This window comes from Hippichthys cyanospilos, chromosome 16 (assembly GCF_059441005.1).
Source record: "Hippichthys cyanospilos isolate Australia breed blue-spotted pipefish chromosome 16, RoL_Hcya_1.0, whole genome shotgun sequence".
Lineage (NCBI taxonomy): Eukaryota > Metazoa > Chordata > Actinopteri > Syngnathiformes > Syngnathidae > Hippichthys > Hippichthys cyanospilos.
Genome location: NC_142384.1, coordinates 4695335 through 4722460, shown reverse-complemented (window position 1 = coordinate 4722460; position 27126 = coordinate 4695335). Strand labels below are relative to the sequence as shown.

General features: G+C 37.3%; 2 protein-coding genes across 2 annotated transcripts in view; both read left to right on the top strand.

Moving 5' to 3' along the window:
- Positions 1–21494, top strand: part of ttyh2l (tweety homolog 2, like) — a 42714-nt gene extending 21220 nt beyond the window's left edge. The window contains exons 5-14 of the mRNA XM_088438025.1: positions 2448–2543; positions 5673–5745; positions 9485–9554; positions 9654–9709; positions 11321–11413; positions 13190–13282; positions 15705–15847; positions 15922–16107; positions 17021–17099; positions 20128–21494. Coding sequence (XP_088294151.1) covers positions 2448–2543; positions 5673–5745; positions 9485–9554; positions 9654–9709; positions 11321–11413; positions 13190–13282; positions 15705–15847; positions 15922–16107; positions 17021–17099; positions 20128–20208 — 970 coding nt within the window. The 3' untranslated portion in view covers positions 20209–21494. The remainder of the gene's footprint in view (positions 1–2447; positions 2544–5672; positions 5746–9484; positions 9555–9653; positions 9710–11320; positions 11414–13189; positions 13283–15704; positions 15848–15921; positions 16108–17020; positions 17100–20127) is intronic.
- A 512-nt stretch (positions 21495–22006) lies between these two features.
- On the top strand, positions 22007–26732 carry LOC148410254 (charged multivesicular body protein 6-like). Its single transcript, XM_088437051.1, has 7 exons — positions 22007–22247; positions 22668–22777; positions 23189–23276; positions 23735–23821; positions 24984–25049; positions 25257–25337; positions 26531–26732. The coding sequence occupies exons 1-7, from the start codon at positions 22182–22184 to the stop codon at positions 26651–26653; spliced, it is 621 nt and encodes a 206-aa protein (XP_088293177.1). The 5' UTR covers positions 22007–22181; the 3' UTR covers positions 26654–26732.
- Positions 26733–27126: the final 394 nt, after the last annotated feature.

Here is a 27126-nt window from a genome sequence, read left to right as displayed (position 1 = left end):
GCAAAACATTTTCAATAAACATAAAGAAAAAGAGTACAAAAGAATATTGAATTCATTTTTCACAAGCCGATGAATTTATTATCATGCAAGATTGGGTCTGCCTCACAGTGTCCTTTTTTTTAAACAACTTTTCCCCTTAATAGGAATACGGATAAACTGTAGTCCATCCCAGCGAATGGGTTCACACCCACAGAGCAGCACTGTTTTCAAATAATGTTTCAATAAAACACTTAAGTGTCAAGTGTAATCACTAATGTAGGCGGTAAGCAATGATAATTTGCATGTGTAAACACAATATAACACCAGCTTCACTTTGATAGCAAGTCAGGACAAGACGAAAAACATTTATGGCAAAATGCAAGTTGAAATATATGACAATGGTGGAAGACGTATATTTTTGATTTGCAAAAAAAAAAAAAAAAATCACCAAGGAGAAATTGGATACTTGATGATGAACATTCCCAACCAGGACATACAATATATATGCCGTTGTGAAAATAAATAGATAAATAAATCTCATTTGCTGACAATCACAGCACCAACCAGGCCAGGATTTGTTTTTTAAAGCCGTACACACTCAAAAGTCAAAGATACACCAATAGTTGTCCATATTGGGTAATACTTGCAAAGCAACCTGCGTACAATGACAATAAAATCATTCAATTCTATTCTATTCTATCAATAAATTATACTATCACGTTCACCCAAAGTCCTTCTTTTATTATTGGGTTTGAGAGAAGATTTTTTTTCTTTATCATTTATACCTTTATCGTTTATCCCTGTGCATTTATGACACACTCCCTATATTCTATATTCTTAACAATTAAAGCAATAGAACTCAGTTACAGTGCCCTTACTGTCATACTATGTCATACTAGTCATACTAAGTTGATTAATCCTTTGTAAAAATATTTTATGTGTTTTTTGGCTCATGTTGTCATTGACAGGTGATTGTTTAGAACTGCTGCTAAATTAAAATTGCGAATGCATATCAGGGGGCATTCTACTTAACTATAGTTCTCTGAGCCCATAGAATTTTAACTCTAGCGACCAACCCAGAAATGGAGGTGCACCTCCCCCCAAAATATACAAAGTATAAATAAAAATGTTTGGGCACCTCTGGCAAATGTGATGGCACTTCAGGGTGTACATGAGACTTTAATTGCATTTTGGCAGATATTAGCAAATCTGATTCAACGCTTTTTAATGCTGTGATACCAACATGAAAAACTTTTTTTTAAATGAAAAGCAAATGAATTGGAACATGGGGCAATGTATTGCTAGTATGTCAGTGACTCCTTCCCGAAAAATTTACACCTTTGCTAAGTTTTATATGAATGCACATTATCATTACTGCTGCAGTTTTATAGCAATGTTTAATGCCAGTTGGGGGGTACTTTGGTGGAAAAATATATTTCAAAAGAGGTTCGTCATAAAACAAGTTTGAGAACCATTGATAAGAAATAAAATAAAAGCGCTGTGTAAAGCTGAACAAAAAGCAAAAATAAACCGTCTTAGTTGCTGTAACATATCAGCTTTGAGAATTGTGTGTTTTGTGTGACATTAAAGGCCCATTTCCTCCCCGCTCAATCGGATTTGTGCCAGTCCAATTGTGGTTTCATAATAGCAAGTAGTTCTCCTTCCTTGCAGCCAGTGACCTAGCGTAGCACCGCCATTCATTTGGCTCATGTGTCCGCCCGTTGTGTTATTTCTTAACAAATAATCGTCGTCTTCTCGCGGACTCGGCTGGCCGCGGCCTGGCATCCGTTTTCCCCGGCGCCGTTATTGGATTTCATGCGGCCGGCTGAGCTACGAGCCAGCCCGTGGCTGTGCTTTATTGATGAGCGGCCGGCGTTACAGCCGACGCGCTGTTATTTGATTCACTCTCCTTCCTTTTTATCGCCTCTTGTGGAGCTAAAGTCATCGTATCGTCGCGCCACTAAGTGGTTCCTTTATGCAGATGACGCGTATACGTTAAGTTCTTTTCCATATGTTGATTCCGCCGGATGCTCTCCGGTGACCCTAAAGAGATTTACGAGGGCGGACACGTAGCAGCGAGTGCGTCCACTCTGTGTCTTTTAAATTGTAAGGGATCGATACTTTTTTGTTGCTCTGCTTAGATTTACGCCGCTTGCGGGGCCAGGTGGAGTCGGTTGGAGGACGTGCACATAAACACACTCACACATGCGCTCACAGTCCAGCCTGACGTGCCCTGCGAAGGACATTTTCAAAGCTTGAAAATTTAATGTCTATGGATTTGTGCTGTTGAATTATTGAGCCCAAAGGCTGCAAATTACAAGAGCAAGCAGATGGGGCTATAACTAGGAGGCGAGAAATCTGATGGCTTTGACACTGATCTCGCATCTCAGGGCGTAAAACACACATTTAAGTAGTACTTGCAGACTTTGCTTGCGTTCGAAAAGTGACGAGTGTTTGGTGTTTGGCAGATGGTTGACCTACCTGCTCCTGCTCATCTTGGATCTGCTCATCTGTCTGGCCGTGTGCTTGGGGATGGCCAAGCAGTCTCCATGGCTGCTCATCATGTGAGTTGGAGTCCATGTTGTTAAGATTTTCTTTTTCTGCAACATGATGGTCTTAATGAGTCGGCCGCAGATGAACACGGGGGCGCTATATGAGCACGCCACTAACCGGAACAAATTATAATATCAAATATCACTTGCATCACCATTGATTTCAGTCATGTATTTTTCAATTGACACTAATGTAATATTTGTCTTTACCTAGAATTAAACACGTGCATGTACGATACCTGGCCTTATTTCAATTTATCGGCATTCACGATATCAGCCGCTCTCTTGGAGTGGTTTTAGAATCGCAAACTAGAAATTGCAAATTAGGAGAACAGAAAGTGTCATTAATTTCATAAAATTTCAAGAAAATGATATGTTTGAATAGGCAGACCTTCCTTTAAAATGATTTGTCAATTTTTTAGGACAAAGTTTTGCAAATCAAAATTGTCAGTGGGATCGGTGCCGGATATCGGTATTGGTAAGAGTTGAGTACTCATACTTGTATCTGTATTGAGACTTGTATTGCAAAGAAACAAAACTAACCATAGCAAAACAACTAAAATTATCTCTTATATTTAAAAAAAAAAATCCTAAAAGTAAAAGAAATAGAAATGTTTTCTAAATTGTTAGCACAACACAAGGCTATTATTTCTGTATTTTGTATTCTATTTTGTATTGTAAACTTCTCGATTTAAGTCAATTGTAATTTTCAATTCTCTTTTGCTATTGATCAGCGACTTGATCACTGATCTGCTCAGGCAATCTGCCAATATATGTTCTTATTTGCTGTACGAGATTGCGTTTGCTGTCATGTTTTATTTTGCTGATTCCAATGAATGACATTACGTCTGATCTGTGATTTCAAAGAAAATGAAAAAATATGCTGTTTTGATCAGTTGCTTAGATCTAGTTATGAGTGAGTGTTTGTTGTTTACCCCCCATAAAAAAACAAGATTTTTAAAATATCACTGCATATTAAAACATTCCCCGATACAATGCAAAACAGCCCCCTGTTTACTAGCAGCATTATCACAAAATTTCCACATCATGCTTTTTTTTGTTTGTTTGTGTTCAGAAAAGTGCAATATTTGGGTAGGCGCTAAGCATATTTGAGCGTGTTTTCCGAGCGGAGCTTACTTATGCATTCAGACAATGCTTAAAGAAAAACAGCGTGACAGGGATGATGGATTACCGAGCACACGGTCCAGACTTCCTATCACATTTGGCCAATTTAGCGCTGCCCACGCGCTGGGCGCTAGCAGACGAGACGCCGCTTCCTCCTCTTCGTCCTCATCATCATCCCGAGCCGATGGCGCTCACTAATGCCTATCGATCGGGCCCGCGGCCGGATGAGCCTGCGGATGGATCCCTTAACTAATTATTAAGTGCTCTCAGACTTCTTTATTGCTGCTTTTTCAAGGAGGTCTGAGGAGTCAGCTGAGAAGACGAGCTTGCCTTTATGGATCCATTAGAAGGGCAGTTCACTCGTCCTTAACGAGCTTAATGAACGCCCCAAAAAGTTGGCGGATGACACTTAGCGCAACAGTCGTGATGCGGTTTGTGGCCCGTGTGACACCCATTTCCTACAGGAAGTGGATTTGTTTGGAGATTTTGCACGTCAGCCTTTTACAACAAGGTACATATTTTACGTTCACCACCAAACGAAAATGTCAAAAGAAGTCGATACGGAGGTTATTTATGTGCCTTGTGCCATCCAACAGAAGAGCATTTAATTGGTCTACATGTCACCAAATGTCACTGGCATTGATAGATGAACAACAATGTCAGCTAAGGAGAAAAGTTTGGATGCAGGAGCACATAGGACACAGAAGTGAAAAAGTAGAAAGTCTTAATACACAAAAATCCAGCGTAACCACAACTGATAAAATTAGACTCGGAAACTAAACTCATGAAAAAATCTTGACTCAGACTTGGAAACAAAACTTGAAAATTAGCAAATCAGCTTGTCATGACAGCTCAAGAGCTTGACAATGTGTCAGCAAAAAATTAGAGCTTAAATACTGTCAGATATTATTCCTATTGGACACAAAAAAACTAAAGAACCAAAGCAACTGCATGTAGAGGTGAAACAAGTCCTTGAGTAATGCGTAACTCGTGTCAAAAAATGCTTGATGCAAGCATACTGCAGCATCAAGTGTTCATGCTACCTCAAAATAAACCTTACCTTCTCAAATAACATATGGACATCAATTGTACTCTTATTTTGAAGTAGATCCCTGTGGCATATTGCTGCGTAATGGCTGACTTGACATCACCAACAATATATTAGCATAAAATGTCCAGTAGCTAATTATGCTAATCAATAATGCTTAAAAAAGACTTAATTACGCTGACATTGTATTATAAAGCGCCTATTGCTCGCGGCAGCCGCAACATTCGCAGGTAGCAGCGCTAACAGCGGCAAGAGAAGCACTACATACTGGCGGCGTTAGCAGCTAGCAGCACTCAGTTGCCCCGTATAGGCTGGCCAGAGCTGTTAGATTACATTTCAAGGGTAGTTTAATATAACTAAATGACTCAAGTTGCTTACTCCTACTAATCACTTTTTACTGAAATAAGAAATACCTTTCTAAAATCTCTGTGATGTTTATAGAGAGTAAATAGTACTATGCCCTATGCACATTTCATATTGAAATACAAAGTATTGACTATATAAAAATAAATGTTTTTACCTGTGTGTGGAAATGTGTTGTATTGTCGTTTGAATAGATATTTGTTCTTTGAACAGGCAAAAACATTTATTTTTATCCAAATTCTTGATTATTTGATAGATTTTTCAGAAGAATATCAGAATACCCAAATAGTTGATAGCTGCAGCCCTAACTGTATGGCAGCGGTTACATTACATCAAGGAACAAACCAGTCACCATAGTAAATGCAGGACCTTATCGTATAAATGTGATGTACATAAAAATGATAAATACAACTGATATTACAACAAAAAGAGACATTTGTAAATGGCATGTTGGGCAATTCAAAATATTTTAAGTGTTGCCATTGTAAAAAATAGCTTTCCAAGAAGCATTGGTTTAATGCCAGTTTATTCCAATTGTTGTGCAAATGCCTGTCCGTGTCCATATTTTACCCATGGGCCTTTGTGCTTAAATATTCCCCAAACAGGATAATGGCCTTTGTGGCGCTGTCTGTGATTCTGAGCTGGGCCTCACTGGGAGCCAGCTTGGCTACAGCTGTGGTGAGTGTAGCTTTTATTTTTTGGGGTATTCTCTCCATTTATTTGGGGTTCATTCCTTCAATCAGTCAAGTCGTAAAGCTGATTATAAACTCAGCAGCCTCTCGGTATAATCACAGTTGTAAACAGCACTCGTTGCCGTTAATTACACCTCCAAAATCTGTCTTTGTTGCATGCTTTAGTTTCCCCGTAAATCCTCCCGGTTGTGCTCAACAAAGTTGGGTTTAACGCGGTAATGGAGATGTCGCATTTGGGGCACAGTCAGGGGTACCGAGAGTTACTCCCCTTAGCAGCACCCCTGGTTTACTTGCGGTATCCCCTTCTTTGGCTGGAATCTCCTGGAGGCATCACAGATTATCCCGGTGGATTAGACATCTGGATAGATGCAGCGAAGCGGCGAATTAAGCTTGGCTTGGCGAATGAACCTGAAACGTTGCAGAGACATCTGCTGTTGTTGCATGCACACATTGCTACACATGACAAACATCTTGGACCTGATTGGTGCTCTTCTTGTTCAAGTCAGAAATAGCTTCTATTCTCCATATTTTACACAACCGAACATTACATTTGGAATAAATGTCTTTAATTTGACAAAATCAAATTTCATAGTTATACCGTAATTATTTTTACTATGGCTAATAACACTGGCACGTTGGAAGGCTGGTTAGAACGCCCGCCTTTCATGCAGAGGTCATGGGTTTAATTCTAGCTCTAGTTTTCATGGGAATAGTTTTCATTTTCTCCCTGTGCCTGCATGTGTTTTCTCCGCATGCTGCGTTTTTTTTTCACATTACCCCAAAACATGCAACATTAATATATTGGACACCCTTAGGTGTGTTTATATGTGAATGGGCATTTGTCTCTCTGTGCTCCTTGATTAGCTGGCAATCAGTTCAGGCTATACCCAAGCTACGATGACAGCTTGGGAAGAGACCAGCACACCGAAATGTTATGAGCTGCTTCAGTTTCCAATTTCTTTCCAAATTTGAAAAGAAAAATCTACTGTTCCTGCCTCGGCATTAAAAAGCATTCCATTAGATTTGCTGATACCTGCAGAAACGTAAAAATGTCATTTAGCTCTCCAAGTGCCTTCACATACCCACGCTTCCATGCATGAATGCTTTGTTTTTGTCTTTTTCTTCTGGTTCATATGCTGGAAAATTGTCATTTGTGTTGAAAGCGTCACAAAATCAAGAGGTACAATGTTTTGCCAAGAGCCACTGTAACAAAATTTAGGAAGATGTTTCTTGTTCCAATGGATTTGCTGTTAGTTTGAAAAGAAAAGTGATAGCATTAAAAAGCAATCAGATTTGCTGATTCTGCAGAAACCCTGTGGAAATCTCACGTACCCCCTGAAGTGCCTTCACGTACCTCCATCTGAAAACCGCTAGTCTATACTCTATTTGCCCTGCGACTGACTGGCGACTAGATCAGTATAGAAAAAGGATGAATGGATGGAAACTTGAGTGGAAAGTCTTACTTCCACCAGAATATGCTGCTTCCAGTGAATTAACATTCTACTCTGTGCTCTACTACATGAGGTGATGCTGTTATTTCCCCCCACAATTAAGTATCTTATTGACAGTTGAAAAAAGGAAATGAGGATCCTACAAATTTCCCATAGTAGATGCATGCATATTTAACAAAAGTCGGCATCGTCAACATGCCTAACGAGATTCAGATGAAGGCTAACCCCATGCTGACATGACATTCATTTCATGTATTCCATTGCGGCTTGAGCTCAAGCTGAGCGTGCCCGTGCTAACGGTTGATCCATGAAAACAGAGCAACTGTAGGTTACAGGCTGCCTTCTGTGTCTTGTACTCGCTTTGTTCACGGCAGCGCAAAGTGCAGCTTGGCTATCGATCGCCGGCTGTCTCTTTGTCAAGTGCTGTCAGTCTGGCTGCGCAATGAAATTCTGATGAGAGAGCATCTTTAATGGATTCTTTTGTCTGAAAGAAGGTAGATCATGATAGTAACTAGAAGCGTGTCATGGCTGATTAAAGCTGCCTCCAGCATTTTGGCAGGGAGAAGCGCATCCTGAATGGACATAAAAAATTGCCTTGAAAGCCTTCAGCATTTGGCAAAAATGTCCAAGAATTCAGATCTGAAATTGAGTGAGAGGTTAGGTTCATTTGTCATTTTTGTTTTGTTTTTCTCCTGACCGAAGTTTAATTCCATCCAATTGGTGGGTAAATTGGAACACGCTAACGTAGAATTGAAGTTATATTTGCAGAATACATTTGCATGAAGAGTACTTCTACTCCATGAGGTTAAATCAGTTACATGAAAAACAGTAACTGAACTTATTTCTGTTCCAATGTATTATTTTATAAACAAAATAATTGAACCTGGGGAACTTTTTTTATCTGTCTAGCTTTCCTGATCGGATTTCCTTTTATCATTTATGCAGATTAAACCTAGTTTGAAAACTTGGACTGTTATTATTTTTTTTATAGATATACCGAGATTCCGATTATTAGTAGCCGTTCAACCTGATTTGAATCTCATTTTCAGTAAACGGGAAAATATTGGGTCTTTTTTTTTTTTTTAAATGAAAACTACACTTCTTAAGATGGTTGAAATATTTTTATGGTTTTGTTTACTAAACAGCTTTACAGATTTGCATCATGTCATTTTTGTTTTCTTATAAATTAAGGTCAATATGTATTTTTCTTTTTAAATTGTAACAAAGTTCAGGGAGCATCCATGGTCTTCAGGAGGTCTTAAAAATTAAATGAAACTTCAACAAGCAAAAAAATAAAATGCATTTAAAATATTGTGTTTTCTCAAATTTCAAAATAATGATTTTAAAATTTTACTCATCTTTGTTTTAATTTCAAACCTAACAAAAATTGCAGAACTTGTTCCCAAGATGAGCAAAATCTTTTATAAAGTCAACTCAAAATTTAAATAAATACCTTCCTTGAAGTTAATGCAGCCTTGAATTTTTTTTATCAACCATTAAATTTAAAATAAATACACAAACGACCCTTCCTGTTGCGTATTCTGTAAAAATCAGTTGCCTGAGTAGCAAGATTTTCTGCACTGATATTTGTCACAATGCTAAGTATTGGGCTTCCATTTTGAAAAGGCAAAACAAACTTGGGCAGTATTATATTCAGTTTTAATATATAGTTTTATTCACTATTTTAGGCTTTAAAACATTGACCTTTACATAAAATGTGTGAAAAATTAACCAACATGACTTCAGTGTCCTCAACATCATTTCTTCGTGGGTCCCTGTGCCGGTGACCTTTTTTCACTCCCCTGCATAATTTACATTTTCACCAATCTCCTATTGGCCCATATATATAAAAAAAAATAAATAAAATAAAAAAATAAATCTGAAAATCTTTTCAAAAGTTGTTCCATAAACATCTTTTAAAACCAGTGTGGTGCCTTTTTTTCCTTTACTTAAAAATGAATAATGGCTCCAAATATCTGTTATAAGCCTTCTTGACTACCAATAATCATTATTGTTTTTTCCATAGAAAAACCATATTGGTGTCTCTCTAATTAAATGTTGAAAATCAATGACCAAGGACCCATGCTGTCTAAGATTTTGAAGTTATTTCTGCATCGATATCAGGATTTCTTAATGGGTTGCATTATAGATCATTGGAGTGTTTTACATCTTTAATAGCCAACAAAGCATGACACATTGTAAAAGATCGATAAAGCTTGATGTCAAACACTTCCTGCTTGGCTTTTTCATGCTTATATTTTCGTTCTCACGAAGGGCACCAGCGACTTCTGCGTTTCTCCCGACAAGTTCATTGTGAACCAAACCAAAGATTTCCTCAGTGCAGGTAATTCCAGTCAATGGATTTCAGAACCATATTAACTCCCATTAAGCTCCTATTGATGGCTATATGTGCGTATAACTGTGTGTCCTTCTCACCCACTAGAGGTTGCTCACTATTATTTGTTCTGCAGTCCGAATCTACCCAACCCTTTCCAACAGGTACAAACTACGTCACACAGTGAAACAAAAATGTGCTTTGTCGAAACTAGGCATGGGCTGATATCAAATTGTGGCAGTATGATAACTTTGAGCAAAAATATGGCAGTGTCACAGTATCACATTGTTCAAATTACAGATCTTATTTTTTTTTCCATTGAACACAATCTATTTTATTTTCAAACAAAATGTTGAATATTTGGTAAATTGAGAAATGTGCACCATTTGGACCATACAAATATTAATTAATGAATAAATCAATAAACGTAGAAACAAAAGGCTGGGGTTGCCCCCTAATTAAGTATTTAATTATTTTCAGAGGCGGCTTGTAGAGTCAACTCTGCATGCACTAGTGATACCATGTCACCAAACTGCACTGGCTTCCATGAATGCCTACTGTGAGGCACGCAAAATAAACAAAAACAAAATAATGTCATAAATTTTCAAAATAATATAATAGTCTTATCAGGTATCAGCAATCCAAAAGTGGATTTTCTACGGGGGGTTTCTAGCCGTGAGTTATTGAATCCGAATCCGAATTTCTTGAATGTTTTCATAGTAGGACATTTTGTCAATAATAATAATTATAATGATGCCTGTTTGTATGTGTGCGTGTGTCCATGTTACACTTCTGAAGTTTTCTTATTGTTAGCTTTAACTAACTTTAACCTATAACTACAAATGATAAAGAAAGCAATTTCACTTGCATGCATTTGTCTTTTTTAATCAAAAACGAGCACCTATGTTTGCCTTTTTTGTAATTGAGTTTTGAGAGCTGTCTAGTAAGATTCAAAAAAGGACAGGGAGGGTGTAGTAAGCGATCATCTCCCTGAAGTAGGCAACTATCAAAATTCTCTGTATTTATTGGTTTAGATTAAGCACAAAAGAAATGTGCTCATTTCATTACCACGTGTTATAGACAGGTTTAGCAGTTTTTGAAATATTAACGTTTTAACACCACAATAAACCTTGGTCATCGGCCAATGCCTACTTTGAACCAATCGGCGCCACCACACATGGAATTACTTCAAGCGAAACATTTTACAGTATCTTTTAGCCCGACTGCTTAATATCTGCCTTTGAGCATTCACACAAGCGACATGGTTTATTCATTCATAGCTTGCATAATGATGGCTACTGAACACAAGCAACAACATACTTAAAGTGTGATTGGGACGTTTGATATGCAGATATGTTTAAAGGGGGGGGGGGGGGGGGGGGGGGCTTCAATAAATAAATAAATAAACTCAACTATGGCATTTGAATCTATTTTGTATAGCGCTCAGCGAAACTCTGGACTCAAGCTGACCCTCAACCCAATTGAGCATTTTTGTTGTAAAAAAAAGAAAATGTATGCATATTTAAACAGGCTTCAAATCCATGACATTAAATACAGTATTTAACCCTATGCGCTCATGCTATATCCATTTAGGGATTAAGTGAGACTTGTTAAGGGCTAAAGATAATCTAGTCTTCTGATCGATTCTATTGTTTGGGTGGTGGCATTATTCGGAGGTGGAGCCTCAAATAAGCGCATTATATAGCTTGACTTAATGTCAAATTGCTTGTTGACATACTGAATCGTTTTTAAATGATCCTGTTTTGTGTACACAGTCGCTGACAATCTGCCAGCGCTCGCTGACCACCATGCAGATCCAGATCCAGGGTTTGTTGCAGTTCTCCGTGCCTATCTTTCCAACAGCTGAGGTATGACAATCACAAGGCTACTGTAAAGACCTGATTTGCTAAGAGACCAAACAGCAAATGTCTTTGCTATAAACACCTTCAGTAGGTGTTTCCGAACCTACTGAAGATTGAGGCATCAGAGGTTTAGTTGTTCTATCCACCATTAGGGCTACCAGAAGTAAACTTATACAAGCTAGAAACTAGGTTATACCATAGCCCACAGGTGTCAAACTCAAGGCCTGGGAGCCAGATCTCTGACTTCACAGTCAAAACAGTCCTCCGACAAAAACTAACTACAATGTGGCACATGACAAAAAGGAATTTTTAAGAATAAAGATGATTTGTGGAAAGTACTTTCTGAAGAATGGAGGAAAAAAAACCTCTTGATTACTTTAACAGATTGATTATCTCAGGGGTGTCAAACATACAGTCCGCGGGCCTGTTCGGGCCTGCCAATGTGTTTAATCCAACCAGCAAGATAATTTTGGAAAGTATAAAAACGAGCTGAATTATGTAATAAATCAACAGATATAAAAACGCATTACTTGAGGTCGTCTACCATTTTCCGGAACAGCATTTAACTCATTCACTGCCAATGACGGCTATGTTCCTCAAAGATTTCTTTTGACTGGGTTGGCAACGAATGAGTTAGTAGTGATGTAGTACTTGTTTTATTTTGGACAGTATTTAAAAAAGATTAATACATTTGAAGTTGCTGTTTCAAAGTCATAGAAAATATATATACCATGATTTTAATGCATCATCCCCCTCGGGAATAGATTTTCTTCCATGCGGCCTGCAAACTTCAACAAGTTTGACACTCCTGCCATAACCTTCACCAACAGGGGGTGCTAAACAGCCATGAAATCCTTATTCACAAGGCCTTTGTGACATCACATCTCTGGAGTGGACATATTCAGATATCTTTCACGTTACAATAAGTTATGCTTTGTAAACCGGTTCTAGATACATTTATGATCTTTATTTTGTTTTGTTCAAATATTAGGGTTAAGGAGGGTCTGACAATAATTGGCATTGTAGCTCAATTTTTTATGAATAAGGCACATCGAAAGAAACATGCTCACCACAATTCAACGTATTTCCTTGGCACAAGGAATGGTTTTATAGCAAGTTCCAAGTATCTGTACATGGTTGATACCTGGCCTTTTTTCAAGATATCGATACATGCTATGGCAGCTGATACTAATATCAGACGCTTTGTGCTGTTGTGTTTTATGACTAGGACCTAGAAATTCCAAATTAGAAGAAGAGAAAAATTATGTTCATTTTGTGAAATTTTAAGGAAAATGCTAGATTAGGATTGATAGAGCTTGCTTTCAAATTTTGTATTTTTTGTGGAAATTTTAAAGCAGTTGCGATATCAGTACTGGTATTGGTATCGGTGACTATTCAGAGGATATTATAGGATTTTTCTTAAAAAAAATAAATAAATAAATTGTCAACCATCTTTATTTTTTTCACCAGCCCCTATGGGTTGTTAAAAAAATAAAAGAATCACTGATGTATTTTGTGTATTTTATACACAAAATCACTCAATATGCTTTATATACTGTAATTAAAAGTACAACATTTAAAAGCAGGGTAAGATTTTTCACAAGTTTTTTTGGTATTCTTACAATTCTTCCAGTGTTCTTTGCATTTATGTAGAAACCAGACAAGACTCCACATTATTTGAGGAAAATGTGCAAATTTAAAAAATGTTATCAAGCCATATGACTTCTCTGCACGACAATACTTTAATCCCTCAAACTTTTGCCCTCCCTTTGTTTCACACAGAGAGACCTTTTAGGCATCCAGCGCCTGTTGAACACCAGCGAATTTAATCTGCACCAGCTGACAGCTTTGCTCGATTGTCGCGGGCTGCACAAAGTGAGATATTTTTCTTTTCATTTTTAAGATCCTGCCCCTGTGGCCGTTTCAAGGCGCCACAAATGCCATCTTTCAACTCAACTTTTAAAGCGGGGTACACGCGTCCCCATTTTCTGAAGTGACCCCACCAGACATGGGTCCTGTGCCGAATTTCACCCAAAGGAAGGATGGACCCAAATGTTCAAATTCAGCCTGATTATGCGTGCTCGCCGCTTAAGTGGTCCCTAAAGGAAAATTAACTGCTCCTCTAATAACAGGTCCCTCGTTAAATCCTGTAATAGTGTTCAGCCGGCTATGTGAACGCAGCACAACTCCAAATTACCGGTGTAATTGTCTCATTTCTAGTCACTTTTGCTGCACTCTAAATCTTCCAAATTCTTGCATTAAATGTTGTTTTTGCCCGATCGCGAACAAACCGCAATAGAACCTGAACAGTTGGAGCCGCGCTTTATGGCTTCTCACGTGGACCTAATTCACCCTGATTTATTTTTTCATCCTTTTCAAACATGAAGCCCATTAGGACTGATTAGATTGAGCTTTGTGCCTCCTTTTATTCTTACCATTTTCGACAAATCTTTTCTTACATGTCTTATCTGATAGCCTTCTTATCTCACACTATGGCTAGATTTACACTGCAGGCTTCAAATGACACAATTCAGATTTTATTTTTCTTTTCTGGCTCAAGAAACGCAAAATCTGCTTGGCACAAGATTTCAAATCAGGCCTCTTCCACATGTAGATTTTATATATATATATATATATATATATATATATATATATATATATATATATATATATATATATATATATATATATATATATACATATATATACATATATATATATATATATATATATATATATATATATATATATATATATATATATATATATATATATATATATATATATAAAATCTAAATAAAATCTAAATTTAAATTTTGAGTTGACTTTATAAAAGATTTTGCTCATCTTGGGCATATATATATATAAGGCGCACCCTCAATTAAAGACATCTTTAAAAAAAATATAAGGCATACCACATTATAAGGCGCAACAGCAGTCAAACTTTATTAGTAGATTACAAACCAGCTTTCTGACAACTCCATTCACTCGTAATTAAAAGTTTAGTGGAAAACTGACACATGAATAAAAAAATTTAAGATTATGTTAAAACACCAAAATGTTCAGTCAAACCAAAAATAAAAGTTAGCTATCTTAAAGCTAACCTATAATGCAAAATGCCACATACTAGACATCAAATTTGCATGGACGCTATGATATGCTATGCTGTAAACCAGTGGTAGAGTGCTGTGCATGCCGTGGCTTATTTATTAAACTTTGGAATTACATTTGTTGCGGCATCTATTGTCGCACATATTCAGCAACTCCAGAAGATAGTTCTTGTAACGTCATTGTGTCACTAAAGACAATTCCTACCCCTATAAAACTTAACAAAATAAAGACATGCCACGTTTCACAAAGGAATCACATTAGCACATTCCAGCATTAAGTTGCTTCATGTTTCAATCAATTTGCTCTTAATTTAAAAAGAAAACTGTACTTTTCCTGTCATGGCATTAAACAGCCTTAATGGGGAAGTCAACACAAAACTATGCAAATCTATGCAGCCCTACTAGTCTAAACCACAACAACCTGATTCAGATTGCGTTTGTGGATTATAATTTAAGCAACAAAATCCACCATCTCAGAGAGGTTACTGGTTGTTGACTGACCACAGTTTCTCAGACCTCAGGGGACAGCCAATCACAGTTTAGCTTTGGATGTCACATGACCAAAAGTAATAATTGGGCCCAGAACAACTGAGATGGCATTTTCGGTGACACCCAGTGACAAAATGGTCTCCCTCTGAGATGGAGAAGAAACAGATGGGTTTTTAATTAAAATTCTATTTTTAATTTAGGTCCACGCACTGCAGTAGTAATCAAAGTTTGGTGTTTGGACTAGTGGGGGTGCATAGAAAATATCTTATCAATTGAGTCCTACTTCAGCTGTGTTTTGTTAGGCCATGAAACATTTGCAAGCTGAGCCATGATTGGTTATCATTTGAACCCTCAGCTAAGAAATTTAATTGCAGTTGGAGGAAAAATAAATGCATAATGAGTTCATATTCCACAAATGAAATATTAATCAGAATATCATCGTTATACTTTATTTTGAAAGAATATTTTTGGTTTGACTTTCCTTTTCACTCAGTCAGTGCCTTTTATAGCTAAATACAACAAAGATCCATTTTTACTGGGCTCCACTTAAAACCTATAAAAGTAAGGAATCCTAACTCGGATGGCAGTGAATGAGTTAAAGCGCTATCAAATAAATTATTGACAAAATATGAACAATTTACTGCTGAAAATGGCTAAATACATTTAGTATCCTTTTAAGAAACTGATTTGTGTTGCAGGACTACTTGGATGCCCTCATGGGTGTGTGCTACGACGGCGTAGAAGGCCTCCTCTACCTGGCTTTGTTCTCGCTGCTGGCGGCATGCGCGCTCTCCTCCATGCTGTGTGCTATTTTCCGAGTGTGGACGCTAATGAGCAGCAGGTCAGCAACCACGAGGCAATTCACGACCCCGCCATATAGCCCGGCAAAGCTCTGACGCGCGAACCTCTGCGTAGAGACAAAGAGTATGACGATATCGACGAGGAGGACCCGTTCAACCCTCAAGCGCGACGCTTGTCCTACAACCCGAGGAGGTCCAACATCCACAGCTTCTGCAGCTACACCAGCAGCGCCGGCAGCCAGACTAGCATCCATCCTCCAGCGCAGGCGGCCGCCAGCGTGCTGCCTGCCCCAGAATACATGTAAGAACAATACCTGACTACAAGACACATTGCAAATTAAGATTAAGAAAAGCAACTTTTCTGTTGTTATTCCCTCATGCGTCCACCCACACCTCACCCCCTTCCCTTAGATGCACGTCTCTACACAGCTCTCTCACTCACAGCCATGCTGCTTGTAAGAGTCGTGTAGAGTTGTTGCCAAAACGCCCCTTTAAAATGTCGGTTGATGTAGAAATTGTTTATTTATCTATTTACGTGATATCGAAACGAATCCCGAAGTAGCAGAACAAATCTTAATCTTTTATTATTTCTGTTTTATTAAAATTTTGGAGAATCTCATTTACTGTAGAAAACTCTTGTGACCAATTAACTTGTTTAAGTTTACATTTAACACAGTTTAAGTTTACATTTAACTGTGTTAAGTCTTATCACAAAGATGTAATTTTTGTAACATTTATTTTTAAAAATCACCATTTTATAAATCTGAAAAAAATGGTCAACAAACATGGATAAAGACATAACAAAGTTGGGCTGCTTTTGGTGTGTGCAATGGAAATATATCAAATTTTCATTGCATCTGAACCAAGTGTGCCATCTAGAGGAGTTCAATAATATCACAAGTGTTTTCATGAAGCTTCATTTATTCATCACTTGATATGGCTCTAGCACTACTTGTTTTATTAGCATGTATTGGTAAACAAGAAATTGGCAACTCCGGAAGTAGCTATTCGCTATAGTTATCGCAGACCTGTCTTCTGCGTCTGATTGGTTGTTTTTCTTTATGTTTGTGGCACAGCATTAGTATGAAAAAAGTGGTATTTTTTTTATTTTGTTTTTGTTTTTTTTTTCAATTGCAAATTCCCTCTTGAATTAGATGCAATACTGCACATTGACTTTCTAAATATGTTACCATCTTTTTGTCTCTGCCTCCCAGGAATCAGTCCATGCTGTTTGGCGGAAGCCCTCGCTACGAGAACGTGCCGTTGATAGGCCGAGGATCCCCGCCCCCGTCGGTGCGTTGGCCCTACACCGCCTTGGTGTCCCAAGTGTGACCACCACACCCCACCACTCACCTCTCACTCACACTCAAAAGCAGCCTCCAGCATCTGCACACCAGCCACAACATCAAATTGAAGCGCAAGTGGTTGAAGACTGCCCTCTTCTGGCCGATGTCGTGACCATATTTTTCCCTGCTGAATTAAATTCTCCCTAATAAGACAAATGTGTCAAATGTGTAAAACAGCCTCCGAAGAGCAACGCAGGACTGCATTGTTGCCCAGCTCGTATGTTATAATATAAATGCTAATCCCAGAGCCGATCGTCAATAAGTGAGTCATGTGTCCCCGGGGCGGCAGCTAAATAATAGATAATGCTGGTAAATCCGCACTTTTTCTCCTTTAAAGTGCCCCCTCTCCTTTATAATGAAGCTTCTGTCGGACGGCGGGACCGCATTACTACATTCACGGAATTTAAATGACTTGCAAAAGGCAGACAATGTGGCCCGCTGTTTAAAAATGTACACTCTCTGTCTATGTGAGATACATTTCAAGGCGGCCATTAAAGGCAGCTCATACAAGAATAATGGGCCTTATCGCCCAGTATCAATGCGGCGGATTGGAAGTGTCGCAAAATGCTATTTGCATAATTCCCTCCCGGATTGCCTCTTATTGCAACACGCGCGGGTCACAATATTAGGAACGGCACTCGGGATGATGTCACAAAAACTGCACTAATGAACAGACTCTCAAATTAATTCAAAAAAGAACGAACGTGCCAATTTCATGCAGTCTGAAAGACCATAGTGTTTTTTGTTGTTGTTGTTTTTTGCAAATCCTATCCACCCTACCCCTCAAAAAAACAACCCAAAACCCCACAAAAAACCTCAGTGATGATTCTTGTTAGTTTTTCTGTTAATATTTTATATCAACCACGCTTAGAGTGTTATTACCTCAAAAGGTTGGCCACTTTTTCACAAATATACGATCCCAGAGTACAAATTACATAAAAAAAAATTGCCATTCATTTCATAAAACGTGTTAAAAAATGCTGTATTGGAATACAAAATCTGTTTTTCTGGGAGGGGTATTGTCTACCAAAAGGATTATTGGTATCGGTACTTGGTATTCAGACTAGTATTAATCTGAAAAAAGTGGTATCGTTCATCCCTTGTGTTTACAAAGGCTGAGTATGATACTGTCCTTAACAATTACAAAAAAGTAAAAATTTAATAAAAACAAACTCTAAAAATAGTAACTGACATTATTTTCTATGATCAATTAGTTTGAAATTGTGACATGCTTAACATTTTACTGAGCCAATTGTCCAACCAGGCAAAAACGGCCTTTATTAGGGACACATTTTTCTATTTTTAAATCCTTAACAGACAAGAATTTTCAGGATTTTAGAGAATATTTAGGAGTAGATTAGAATTTAAGCAATGGCTGTTACGGCTGCTTTTGGACGTTTTGCCTGTTTGGACTACCGGATGAATGCGGCCAGTAAGGGGTTGAAAAAGGGAAACAAATCTTTAAAAAAATAAAGGCAAACCTGAAAACAAAATTAGTGCAATCACGCATTACAAAATAAAAGTAAAGAAAAAAACGTGAGTAGCAATACAATAAAATATTTAACAATTATACATGAAAAGTAATAATAAAACTAATAAGACTAACATTAATATTTGCTTGAATGTCAATTGAATTTTAATTATAAATGAATTAAATATTAGAAAATAAGTACTTAGTCATAAGTAAAATTGGGAAAACAAGCCGAGACAATTAAAAAAAATATATAGTTAGCACAAATTTTTTATCGGATTAAATTGCAAAATTGCGTCTAATGTTGTGGCTAGTTTATGTGCTTTTCAACCAATCAGATCAATGAACGTTAATGTTTACATGATCACTGTAACCTCATGAATTTGACAAACAATTTTTATACAACAAAAGCATCAAACAGTTTGTGCATGTTTTTTGTGTTTTTTTTTTTATTCATGTTGTCAAGCTTTTGAAGAATGATAATCAAAAATGTGCATGACACTAACAACTTTTTTTTTCCCCCATGCTTTTTTCATTGTATTCACTGAATGCTGTCCACTATGTGGACACATGTTGCACCTTTTGCTTATGTGTTACTGTGCCAAGTGCTTTCTTTTTTTATGCATGCCACATGAAAAGCGAAGGCACACTAGCAATGTGAGTACAGTACAACCCTGCCTGCATAAACGTTGTCTGCTTTTTACACTATTTTTAATCCTCCATACTGTCCTTTATAATGTTCATTAAACACAAAGACACACACACATACATATACACATATGTGTGTGTGTGTGTGTGTGTTTATATATATATATATATATATATATATATATATATATATATATATATATATATATATATATATATATATATATATATATATATATATATATATATATATGTGTGTGTGTGTGTGTGTGTTTGTGTGTCTGTGTGGATGGGACGAAACACATTCCAGAGAGTGAGTCCACAAGACAAGATTTGTATATTTGTATTTGTAATTTCTTCAACTGAAATTACAAAATATATCCACACAGGTGATTTGAAAGTAAAACATGCACCTTGTAGTTACATTTCAGTATTAAGTTACATTTTTTTTGTCAGATGAACACATTTCCACATGATATAGAATGACCACATTTTATACTTTTTTTTTTTTTAAACTTAAAACAGTGAGATTTAGTCCGCGTTCTCCCCATAAATAATTTTCAATGAGACAAAGTGGTCAGACCCACAGAAGACACATTTGATTCAGCCTGGTACATTCAAAAGTGATCTTTAGCAACTGCAAGTGTTTCAGGATTTAACGTGCAATCATTTTTGTCTGTTAAACTGTCTATTAAAAGTAATCAAACTGCTAGCTAGTGGCTAATTTATGCTTGTGGCACTCGAATCTTGTTTGGGAGATCTTGCCGCATGTGCTCATCCCATCCCTAATACATGCATACATATATATATGCAAAATTATTGATTGAAGTCTAATTTTCAATGTTTATCCCCACAGTACTCTCCTGGTATGAGGACAACCTATCTGTCCATGACTGAAGCTCAGATCCGACACTTTGGCACGGACTTCCAAGTTTAGCTCTCGCAGACAAGAACTTTCTTGATTCGTCCGTCCTGTTTACTGCGCCTGCGCTCTGCTGGCTATGGAAGACGGCTACCTCAGTTACATGCACACACAGTGTGTGCTATTGGCTATGTTGTATGATGATGATGTTCCATGTGGCAAGTTGGCCCCTTTGTTTTTGTTTATATTACTTTTTTTTTTTTTGTTGTTTTTAGGGTCTTATAATCCACTAGCCTGCATGAGTTTGATTAACCAAGTGGTTAAAGGGGAAGTTATCCACCCAAATTTTCTTTACAAAAACATTTAACGCAACCTCACTAGTATAAGCACAGTATTCTGATTAATACTGTGTTTTGGGTGTAGGAATTAAGCGGCAATATCCATCTCTGCTGGAAGCAATTTTGCCATTTGCTGGCGCCTGAAAATGACATCATATTTGCTCTGCAAACAACAGCATGTGATTGTCACATGACCTAACTCAACAGTGATGTCATTTTCAGGCGACAAGTGACAAAAAGGCCACCCAATGTGATAGATTAATATCAGGTAAAGTTCGCTTCTTTCGTCATCTTCAGTATTAATCATAAAGCTGCATTTCATTTGGGGTTGACTTCCCTTTAAATGTGCAGTCTGATATTTTTGCCACACCCCTTCACAATGGAACATCTGTGCTTCTAAATTGATCCAATACAATATCAATATCAAACAAAAAATGGACACGTCAGTCAATATGACATATTTGCAGTGAGTCAATCAATCAGTCAAAATTTGTTTTCTCATTTTTTCCAGCTTTAATTCTAAATAGTATGTGCGAAACATTAAATATACACTAATAAAGATTAAAAAATGTAAGGGCAATAATCATTTAAATATTGATCATGTGGATTTGTATTTTACAATGAGATTTGAACCCAGAACCTACAAAGCTGAGGCAGACATGCAAATCAGGACTCCATCAGTGCTGCTTTCACAAAGAAAACCGGATAAGAATACTTTTAAGGTAGCTTGGCAGGAAACCAACGTGTTGAACTTTCAGAGGAATTCTCTCCCTTCTTTGGAGACAGTGTTTGCATTGGATGACATCATTTTGCAAGAATGAATTTATGATGAGAATTTGTTCAAATGTGTGCAATAATTTGCTCGACTAAAAAAGCACATACTGTCATGGTCGGACTTCATTAAACTGCAAAGCACAATCATATGTTGGCTTATCTTAATCATGCAGGAATGGTGTTTTCTCTTATCAGAAAGTAACAAAAACTTTTTTTAATTGTATACAAGTAAACTGTTTGTCAACTTTGTGTGATTTTTGTGTCATTTATTTCTATTGTTATATGTTCGCTTATTTAAATGACTAGCAGGATATGAATACATTACAAAGCATTGATTACCTTTTCAGAGCGAGACTAGAGAATACAAATGATAAAATTCACCTCATTGATCGTAACATTTTAAAAGACTGGTAATATATGAATACATTACAAAGGATTGATGGCTGATGATCTTTACGTTTTCAGTGAGGGATTAGAACAAACTAAAAATTATAAACCGCAATTCAGTCATCGTAAAATTATATTTAAAAGACTGATTTACGACATATGGTAGTTGCTGTCCAGGGTCCTGATACATGAACAATCTCTATAACAGAATACTATAACTATGCGATCAGTCCTGTAATAGTTTATATATGTAAATAGTAATAGATTAGTGTAGTTCTCTTTTTACGTGACATTTGTGTTGGACGGTTGATTATTTCTATTATATCTCTATTAGGCGTGATACAGCTTTTGCTCATCGCGTTGACGATCTTTTGGCCATCGTCGCTTGCCGTAGGACGTGGCAACAAACCAGCCGATTTTGCTTGCCAAGCCACTCTGCTGGCTAGGCTAGCTGCGCGAAGACCTGGGTATATCATGACTAAATACCCAGAAACTAGCCACGTTTTGTCCGCCGAGCAGAGAACAATGTGGCGGGGATGTTTCTAAAGCATGGGAAACGTGTTTGGGGGAAAGAGTCGTCCCTCGCGCGTGTCGGAACAAGACAAAGCCGTCTTGGTGAGCCGATTAGCTAGCCCCGTTGTTTTATTAGCATTAGCAACATTTTACATCATAAAGACAATTCTTTTTGCCCTGTGGCTTTCATGTGTATTTTGATACGATGCAGAAAGTTATATGAAAATAAAATGTACTATCACAGCAATTGTGCCAAATACTATTCCATAAATACAGTGCGTTTAAAAAGTCTACACACGCCTACCTAACTAATTACATCTAAACGCATGTAAAAATTGAGTTTGTTTGATCACCTACAATTCAATTTCAGATAATGTTGAAGGCTTTTTTTTTTAATTCACGTCTTACAGTATGATCTGCTGAAATGAATTATCCTTAATTGCACAAACCCCCATTTGAACAAAGGTGTGTAAACTTTTTATTCCCACTGTGTAATGTACCTGGACTGTTTTGGCCTGGTAGCAATTGAAGCAGCAGAGAGATAAACTGAAGCAGTACCAAAAGAAGATCAGCCTCCAGCTGGACAAGGAAAGACTTCTTGCTAAGCAGTTGCTGAAAGATGGCAGAAAAGAGTAAGGATGAATTCTTAATATTGATTTGCTTTATTGTAGTCTACTGCTGAAAAGAAGATGGGTTTTTTTAAGCCACTCTCTAATATTATGAAAAAAATACCATTGTAAATCATGGGATTAAATGTCTGTGGTCAAAATATGTATAAATACGTCTTTGGGATTGAACGAGTTAACTGATTCACTGCCAGCATTGAAATTTAATGGATTTACCGTTTATAGCTGTCAATGGCTGTAAATTGAGTTACTTTTTCTGAGTTGTGGGCCACAAATCTCTTGTAATTCTGACTTTTTCTACACTATTTTTCTCACATATTTTTTTTTTGATATCATTGGTTGAATCCTGATTTTAAAAAACATTTCGGTTTGTTTTTTGTAATTCTTTGTTGTGTGACTGTATGTTTCTTTTTCCAGAAAGGCTCTTCTGCTCCTTAAGAAGAGGCGCTACCAGGATCAGCTGCTAGACAAGACGGAAAACCAGATCTCAAACCTTGAGCGCATGGTACGACTTCCCATGAGCGCATTTCAAAGCAACACCAAAGCTAAATGATTTACGAGTTACGAGTTCAATTTGTTCATTGACCATAGTCAAAATACTCAGTTTGAAATGCATTACCAGCATGTCAGGTAAAACCTTTTTTTGTCTTACATGTTCTTTTTCTTGTATTATTTTTATTATCACAATTATTTTACTACTGTACAAAACGTACAGAAATATTGTAATTGAGTACAATGTCAAATTATTTGGGCATCATAATTTCAAGCAATAATAAATGCCCATCCTGGAGTTCCTGATATGGCCACCAGGGGGCAGCAACTCACAGACAAAGACGCTAAAAGTTGATCTGTTGACAGAAAAATGTCTTCAGATATATTGCAGGAAACACCCACTTGATAACTCTTCATATAAAAGACAAACATTGATTGAATTTCCAGATTTGAAACATTATCTGTGCACAGGTTCAAGATATCGAGTTCATGCAAATTGAGATGAAAGTCGTGGAGGGGCTGAAAGCAGGCAATGACTGTCTGAAAAGGATGCACCAGGTAAATGCGCCCCGAAAACTCTTTTATTCCACAATTCCCACGCCAACTCTTTCATATTTTATGAGTATTAATGAGTCCAACCACAGCTTCACTTTGTGCTGATGACGGTGGTTTGTGTTAGTTCACCTTGTTGGAAGATTAAAGGATTAAAAGCGAAGCTGCATGCGCTTTATTTACAGGCACAATGCTCATGCGCATTAAAAAAAAAGTGCTGCGCCAGTCAGAAGTTTGAAAGCATCGTAGGTCATAAAGCAATGTCATCATCATCATGCTGAGAAAATAACAAAAAGGCTCCTTAGTTATAAAAGATTGTTTTGATTAACAATGTTAGTTTACCAAATAATTGCATGAGTAGCATTAATCTATAAAGATGACATAAAACTGAAATAGGTGTTGCAAACTTTTGAGTGGCATTGTATACACACACGTATCTCTAAAATTATTAGGGGACGTCAGGTATTACCAATACTAGTATCTGCTGCTCTCTTGTAGCTATTGTAAAATCAGGAGCTAGAAATTGCAAATTACAAGAATAGAAAATTCAATTCATGCAATAAAAAAAGTTATATGTGAATATTTTTTTTTCCAAATGAATCTGCCATTTTTTTGTGAGGGGGGGGGGGGGGGGGGGGGGGGTTAATCCGAAGTAAAAGTAGTCTCTGTACTACGTATCTATCATTCAGTGACTACTCAAGAATAGAGTACTCACACACACACAAAAAATCATGGTGTCGAATAACCCCAACTATTAGATTTATATATAAGAAGTGTTAGTGGTAACAGTACTTTGTATCAGGGATTACCCAATATCTGAGTGCTTGTACTGTTATCAGTCTGAAGAATAGTATTATCGACCACCACCCTTATTATTATTATTATTATTATTATTATTTTTATCAATATTATTTTCTTATTATTAGCATTCTTATTTTATTTTTACTACTACTACTACTTCTATCTAATGTATCGGTTAATGAGTAGTTTTGCTGGTATTGTTCTGAAAAAGAAAAGAGGATGATGACCATCCCTAACTGTATATTGGGGATTTTAATTGAATACTGCTCAGTCTGGACTCCTCATTTAAAAAAATAAGATAAAAATAAAAAATACGTCTTTGGGATTGGTTGAGTTTTTATTTTTGCTGCACCTCGTTTTTTGTCAGATCATGTCAATAGAAGATGTGGAGAGGATCCTGGATGAGACCCATGAATCAATCGAGTATCAGAAGGTAAATAACCCCCCCCCCCCCCCCCCCCCCTCAACCCAAATAGAAACAAAGATGACCAATCCCTCTTGACCAGAACACTTGGCGTCTGTAAAGCTGAAGTTTACGAGGGCTGATGAAAGTATCTACAACGTACATAAGTTGATGTTGGGTTAACTGTTGCGTACAGTATTTATTATTATTTACGGTTGAACATGTTCCCGGGTGCAGCAAATCGATGAGATGTTGTCGGGAGCGCTGACGCAGGACGACGAGGACGCCGTTTTGGCTGAGCTGGAGGCCATTACTCAGGTACTGCACAATGCAGCACAACTTTGGTACTAGTGTGAATCGTTAATTATTAGTAAACTAACATGCTTGCACTTGCAATTTAGAGTCCAGGGGTGTCAAACTCAATTTTTATTTCTGTCAGAGGGCCAGCATGAAAAGTGAAGTCTCATAAATTTTAAGTGTGTTAGTCATGCAGTTAGTTACCTAGCTATGAAATCTAGAGACTGGCAAAACTGTTCAAAAGAGAAATTGGAAATTAGAAAAATGCTTGTTTTTTTCCCCCCTAAAAATTTAAAAGTTGAAATCAGCTTGTCATGGGCCACATAAAATGATTTGGTGTGCCAGATCTGGCCCCCGGGCCTTGAGTTTGACACCTGTGGTTTAGACTGAACTTCCAACTTTTTTTTTTTTAATGATTACGTTATATGCATAAACTAACATGCTTGCAATGGCATTATAGACTGAACCTCCAACTCGTATTTTTTTTTAAATCAGTTATTAGCCTAACTTAACACGCTAGCACTGCAATTTAGACAGAACTTCCAACTCGTGGTTTTTTCATGATTGATAGCCTAAATTAACATGCTGGCACTACCACGTTAAACAGAACGTCCAACTCGTCTTTTCATGATTGAGTTAGCCTAAATTAACATGCTAGCACTAGCACATCAGACAGAACTTGCAACTATTTTTGTCATGGTTATTAGCTTAAATTAACATACTAGCACTTTAGACAGAACTTGCAACTCATCTTTTGATGATTAGTTAGTAGCCTAAATTAGCACGTCAACACCTGCACTTTAGACAGGACTTGCAACTCATATTTTCATGATTAGTTAGTAGGCTAAATAAACATGCTAGTACTAGCACATTAGACAGAACTTCCAACTCGTTTTTCATGGTTATTAGCCAAATTAGCATGCTTGCACCAGCAGTTTAGACAGAACTTCCAACTGGTCTGTAAGTCTTTACACACAATAGTAAATGTGAGGGAACACGGTGCCTGCCGACTCAGTTGAAAGCACGTCAAAGTAAAATGTGCGTCATAGAGGAAATAACAGTGTTTTTAGCGCCATCCAAACGGTCATGACAACGTGCCATTATTCCATCTTCTCGCGACACTTGGCACAACTTTTTGCAATTGTCTCTGCGGGAAGACTCGTGCCGGCGAAGCTCATTTACATATTTTTTTTTCTTGCTTTGACTCGAAACAGGGAGAAGACGCGGCCCTTCCGGAGGTTCCAACAGAACCGCTACCAGATGTCCCAGAGGCTGCCGGCGAAGAAGGAAACAGAAGAGTGAAAAAGAACACAGCGCGAGAGATGCTGTTAGCATAATGTTTTATTAATTTTCATATTTCATCACATGACTGACTCGCTAATATTGGCTTTTGAATAAAACCTCTTCACGTTCCTACTTTGTTTACGTGCAAACTCATTACGCCACGAGATGGCGCTCTTTATTAAGTTTATTATTGCACTGCTTAACGCTTGCAAACAGGCTTTTTTTACATGATGCATTATAGTTACACATTGGTTTGGGAAATACAAAACAGGGATCGCGGTTTACGGTTAATACGCACATAAATCAGAGGGTTCTCGGTTTACGAGTAATGTGTACATATATCGGTGGGTGCTCGGGTTAGATTCATTCAGAAGTATTTAGGGTCATGTCGGCAATTCCGCGCTTCTCGGCTATAAATCCAAAATAAATGAGCAATCAGGACTCCCTCCTGGTTTCAATTAACAAATTTACAGCCCTACACTAATTACAATTGCTAGAAACAACATTTGGGTGCTTAATGTGCCAT

Excerpts from the sequence above, each read along its gene's own strand:
- LOC148410254 (XM_088437051.1), top strand. The coding sequence starts at position 22,182 with ATGGGAAACGTGTTTGGGGGAAAGAGTCGTCCCTCGCGCGTGTCGGAA. Across the intron at positions 22,248-22,667 it reads AACAAGACAAAGCCGTCTTG|CAATTGAAGCAGCAGAGAGA; the intron begins GTGAGCCGATTA and ends TTGGCCTGGTAG. Across the intron at positions 22,778-23,188 it reads CTGAAAGATGGCAGAAAAGA|AAAGGCTCTTCTGCTCCTTA; the intron begins GTAAGGATGAAT and ends TTCTTTTTCCAG.